We start from the raw sequence: 5612 nt of genomic DNA, 5'->3' as shown, positions 1-5612 counted from the left end.
TATAATTATTTTCTAGATCTGCCACTGATGGGAGCAAGAGTATGAGAAACGTTAGTGTTGTTTTCTTTCGATGAAACCAATAGTATTGGGAGGAAAAGAAAAAAAAAACGGAATTCGTTAGAGCATGTTTATCCGGGGTCCTTAGTGATGTTCTTAGTGCTGGGTCTCCACAAAACCCTTAAGGATCGGTTACAAAAACTACTAATTAAGAACCGATTTTAGTGAGTTTCTTACATTGTTCGCGGACCTCACAGACTCGTGGCGGTCCACGATTGGTTTGCTTTTTAATTTATTTTTTTTAGATAAAAAAAAACCTAAAAAACTCATTTGAGTTTAGGGATAAACATGGCCTTATAATGTAGTCGTTCTCGCCGAGTTTTAACCGAGACGGGGAATAATGTAATTCACCCTAAACCCTCTCTTGGGCCCATGAAAGGTACTAGTATTGGCCCACTACAGTTTCTTTCTGTATGACGTGTCTCCACGAATCAGAGAAGGGAGGGAGACTTGGCATATTAAGCTCGCACGAGGAGGAGAGGAGAAGGAGGAGCAATGGCGAATACGCAGACTTACGGCTTTCCGATATACGCCGCGGACTGGATCCCGGAAGAAACCGTTAGATCGAAAATCGATAAGCATAAAGAGAATTCCGAAGATGGCATCGAGCCGTCGTCATCGTTGGCCTCCCGGAGCTGCATCGCGTTGGCCGGCGGAGGCGGAGAGGGGCGAAGCGGGATTCCTAACGTCATCGTAATCTGTCGTGTTGATCTCGAAACCAATTCTCTATTAGAACAACCTGTAAGCGTGAACGTTTCTCTGTTTATAGTGAGTCTGTAATCAGATCGCAAGGATTTGATTTGATTTGATTTTTTAAAATTTTCAGGTGGGTAGGGTTGTGGTCAGTGGTCTTCCTTATAGAATGGCTGTTCATCCTCGGGAAGGTGCTCTTATCTGCGCATTGCCACAGAGTTGCAAGTATGTGATCTTGTAAAGCTTATTAGTAATCGAATATCATTAGGTTTTGTAATAAGAATATAAGTTTGAAGTTGTGTTGGTTTAGAGTGGAGAGAAACTTCAATGGATGTGTGATAGTTACTTGTTGACACGTAGACGGTTTGATTGGGAGAACATTATGAGGCCAAGGGAGGGTGAAGAGTTAGAGGAAGTGATTAACGAGTTAGAAGATGTTGGACAACAGTTAGCTCTAGAGTTTAATCAGGAGGGCTCTGTGCTTGCTGCTGGTGGGGAGGTAGGAGTTAAGCTCTTTAGTTTCAGTCCCTTTTGAATAACAAGGAATGGAGTCTCACTGGTTCTTATACATTTTTGTTTTGATGGCAGTACAGGATGGAACTTTGAGGATTTTCGAATGGCCTAGTATGAAAACGATACTTAATGAATCTAACGCACATGGAGAAGTTAAAAACCTTACTTTCAGGTGTGCTTTCTCTTATCAAATCAGGAAACTTTGCCTTCTTCAGAAAGTGGTTCATTCTATTCATGAGAAAGGAATCATCTTTCGAACAATGATTGTAAAACGGATTGTCTGATAGTGATAGTTTGTGGGTTTGCAGCGAAAGTGGTAAGTTTCTTGTATCTCTTGGAGGTCCACTTTGTCGGGTTTGGGACGTAAATGCTTCTACTGCCGTTGCTAGTCTATCAAAAGAGAAGGTCAGTCGTTTTTTTTGTTGCTCTTTTAACTTTGTATACAAAGCTCTAACATTCTTGTATTATACTCTGATGAGTTTGAATATTATAATGCAGGACGAGTTGTTTGCCTCCTGCAGATTCTCCGTTGACAATTCAGGCGATGAAGTTCTTTATATTGCTGCAAAGACTGGTAAACTTACATTTTGACAGCGCGAGATATAATATATGATTTTAGTTCCCCTTTTCCATTTGTCACGATCATAATGAATCTGGTCAGAGTAGAGCGTGGTGGGAGTATTATAACATGGGATACAACTTCATGGAAAAGAAAACAATCAAAGCTTTTGAAAAACTACTCTATTACGGCCTTTAATGTCTCACCTGATGGAAAATTTCTTGCATTGTAAGTTTTCTTTTTCGCACTCTTGGGACCAAACTGATAGGTGTAATACTAATTCTAATATTGGTTGTCATACTATTTTTCTTAATGCAGCGGAACCCTTGAAGGAGATGTTTTGATAATTAGTTCAACAAAAATGAAGACTCATCAATTCGTTAAGAAAGCTCATCTCGGTTTGGTCACCGCACTTACTTTCTCCCCTGATTCAAGGTTTTTTTTGTCTACTCATCAAGGATCTAGTTTTCACTGTATAGCTACAGCTTCAGTGATCGTGCTTAAAATTCTAAGCAAACAAATAGATAAAATTATGGAAGAATGATGGGAAATTCACATTCAAGAAGTTTTGATTTGGGGTTTGGTTTTGCAGGTTCTTGGTGTCAGTATCTTTTGACTCAAGAGCAAAGCTAAGCGTCATTGAACAAAAGCCTGAAACAGGTACGTATATTCTGCCATTTCTCTTCTTATCCCTCCATCTTATTACCTTACCTAAACTTAACCAAAACCATACTAACCAGTCATGATTTGTTAGACTTTGTCCTGGATTACCAATCAAAACTAAAACTGTGTGTTTGTTAATGAAAATGCAGATGGAATAAACTGGCTGGTGGTGTTTTTGTTGTTCGTGTTGGTAGTAGTGGTTTCGTATTATTTCTTGATGGTAAAGAGGATCATAGGTAAAGAATATAGCCTCTAAGTGACCCCACGAGACGATACATACGAATGGCTTGAAAATAACATATGCTCTTTTGATATTTTTTTTATTGTTGTTTGTTTTACACCGTAGCTTTTTGCGTTTGTATAATGAGAGAAATTCTAAGGGGCCTTGCGAGAAACTTGGATGCTTTATATCATAAAAATGTAAACTAACGTTGTAAGAGAAGCAGTAAACTTGAATGCATTATATTCACTTCCTTAAAGCTACATCCAGGTCAAATACAAGCAGTTCTGTTCTTTGACTTTTCGTTTTGTCAGCGATGTTCTGCAAGTGAAGTAGGAGAGATTTACGTTATTCACTCCAAATAAAACTTTCCCAAAGGCTGATTACGTTATCCTCTTACAATCCAAACAAAAGCGTTACCTTTGAAAATCGAGAGCATCATTTCCGAATGAATATGAATTTCATGGGGCAATGGTTTGAGTCCCAAAACTTATTTATGAATTATCCGGACAAATGCTTGAAAACTTGCGTCAACAAATATCAAACCTATGTCAAATTATTTTTAAGAAATTCTATTATGAATGTAGTAAATACGATTGATGTCCTTGTCATCGACTCATCCCGTACATTCTCTTCCGTCAAATTGGGAAGTTTTTACGACAGCTGTTTGTTGACCAAAAAAAAAACAAGAGCTGTTTTTTTTTGTAAATTGTCACTTTCAGGCCACGTCAGCTGGTTTATGTAACTTGATTTTGTAACAAGATTTTATGACGTAGCAAGAGTGCTGTTAGGCTTTCATTTATCTAAGATTAGATAATTTGAATGATTATGAAAGCTTGCCACTTATTGGGTGTGATTATGAATACTACTGACTTTTGGTACAAAACAAATAAGCTCCATACATATTAAGAGAGTAGACCAAGTCACCAGTGAGCACCATTCTATAAGTTTTATGTGGCTCAGAAAAGTTTTTTTTTTAAATGTGTATTAGGTTTGATCTTTTTAAAATGCGCAGGTTTGAAAAGATCCTCACAATATACCGTATACGAGAATCTTTAACTCTTAAATATGATAAAATTATTATAGTGAAAAAAGACCGATGGTTGGACCTGGAGATGTTCAATAATGCTACGAATAAATAAACAATCCAACTTTCACATCACTAAAGAAAATCTAATATATAACTCTATTCAATTTCAATAACTTTATAAAAAAAAAATCAGAAAAAATCAGTAAAAGTTTAGGACAGAATCAGACAATATCATACTACCTCCGTTCTCGAAAATAAGATGTTTTAGATTTTTTTCTTGTTCTACAAAGATAGATTTTCTATATTGTTAATATACTTTTTTATATTTTTGAGGAACATTAATTAAGAATATTTGAATTGATTAAATTTTATTGGTGGAAAGTTATTGGAAAATGTATAATAAAGTAAAAAATAAAGTAAATTATAAACATTTATTAAATTCTTAATAAACGTGCATACTTTAGAAAATTTTATTTTCAGGAACAAGAACAAAAGAGAGTAATAAACAAGGTATTGATAACTGAGCATTTGGTGATGAATAACTGATTTTAGTATATTGTCTGATATTGACCAAAAAAAGAAGTATATCGTCTGATACAGGAAAAGTCATTTGATCCATGACAAAGATTTTTAGTTAGTTGTTTAATGTTTTCTTCTTCTTTTTTAGTTCTACAGTCTCACTTAAATTTACTATAGATTGTTTTATATATTTTGATTAAAAATATTTGGCTTAAAAGTATTAATGGTTTATAATTTTAACATTCAATTTTCTGCCGGTTTTGATTCAATATTATATTTAATGAAATTACTCCATATATAGCGAAAGCTAGAAGGTATATGCAATTCCACTTTAAAACAATTCCATTTTAAAACTTCATTTTGATGATATTTGATTGTCTTGTGTTGAAAGATTGTCTCTGATTTGAATTTTGATGTGCTATACAAGGCCAAACAAAGCATGAGAAAATAAAACTTAATCTCAAGAAAGTTTCAAATCCTAATAACAAATCTATTTAGTTCCCCGACAATAACGCCAAATTGATTAAGCGTTTAAGTACACATCAATTAACCTAATGTGCCAACAATACAACAATCGAATGATATGTCATTGTAGCATTTTAGGATCAGATCATAAAATAAAATATTCATACACTGTTGTTTTATTTAGGAGAAAACCATTTTTATTTGTTTTATTTCGAAAATGGATATCCGGTTTTTCGGATATCTACAAAATTTATAAAAATATTTTCGAATATTTATGGATATACAGATATCACATCTACTTTGTTTGATATAAGTAAATCTACAAAAAAAAGGTATACAAGTTTGTTTTCAAAAAATATCTATAATATAAAATAAAAAGTAATGATTAGTGAAATTATGTGTTCTATAAAAATTTAAGTTAATTATATTTTATAGAACATAAAATTTTCTTAGAAAAATTATAGTTTATTTTTTTGAAAGAGAAAATTGTAGTTTCTCTAAAGACTTTATGTTCTTTTCTTAATTTAATACTTTTATAAGTAATTTTATAAATAAAATTAAAAATTATATCTAAAAATAATAATAACATAAAATAATACATATAGAATTCTATATTTAATTGTAGATATATATTTATTTGTATAAAAATCAGAAAGAGCAGGTATCATATTTTTAAAATGTTAGTATCTGTTTGTAATAGATATTGATTTATAATAGTTGATTTTTTTCGAAGACTTATCGACATCCAGATTTTTTGAGTCGAATCAAAACGAATAATGTACGGAATCAAAATTAATAGAGTAATCGAAGGTCAGAACTAGCAATCAAACGACATCGTTTAGTTCTGTATTAAGCACCGTCTTGAAACGACGCCATTTCAAAGATGGTCAACA

General features: G+C 33.3%; 1 protein-coding gene across 1 annotated transcript; it reads left to right on the top strand.

Annotated features, from left to right (window-relative positions):
- The first annotated feature begins 353 nt into the window (after positions 1-353).
- On the top strand, positions 354-2968 carry LOC125590717 (SEC12-like protein 2). The gene is made up of 10 exons (XM_048764447.1): positions 354-798; positions 884-975; positions 1111-1249; positions 1344-1435; positions 1572-1668; positions 1762-1837; positions 1930-2050; positions 2141-2257; positions 2415-2482; positions 2635-2968. The coding sequence occupies exons 1-10, from the start codon at positions 553-555 to the stop codon at positions 2739-2741; spliced, it is 1155 nt and encodes a 384-aa protein (XP_048620404.1). The 5' UTR covers positions 354-552; the 3' UTR covers positions 2742-2968.
- Positions 2969-5612: the final 2644 nt, after the last annotated feature.

Source organism: Brassica napus, chromosome C7 (assembly GCF_020379485.1).
Source record: "Brassica napus cultivar Da-Ae chromosome C7, Da-Ae, whole genome shotgun sequence".
Taxonomy (NCBI): domain Eukaryota; kingdom Viridiplantae; phylum Streptophyta; class Magnoliopsida; order Brassicales; family Brassicaceae; genus Brassica; species Brassica napus.
Note: the sequence above shows the minus strand (reverse complement) of the source record. Positions and strands in the feature narration are given on the sequence as shown.

What these genes read in the sequence shown, in the direction of transcription:
- LOC125590717 (XM_048764447.1), top strand. Translation starts at nt 553, where the DNA reads ATGGCGAATACGCAGACTTACGGCTTTCCGATATACGCCGCGGACTGG. An exon ending in TTATATTGCTGCAAAGACTG is followed by an intron (nt 1,838 to 1,929) that starts GTAAACTTACAT and finishes TGGTCAGAGTAG; the next exon opens with AGCGTGGTGGGAGTATTATA. An exon ending in TGAACAAAAGCCTGAAACAG is followed by an intron (nt 2,483 to 2,634) that starts GTACGTATATTC and finishes ATGAAAATGCAG; the next exon opens with ATGGAATAAACTGGCTGGTG.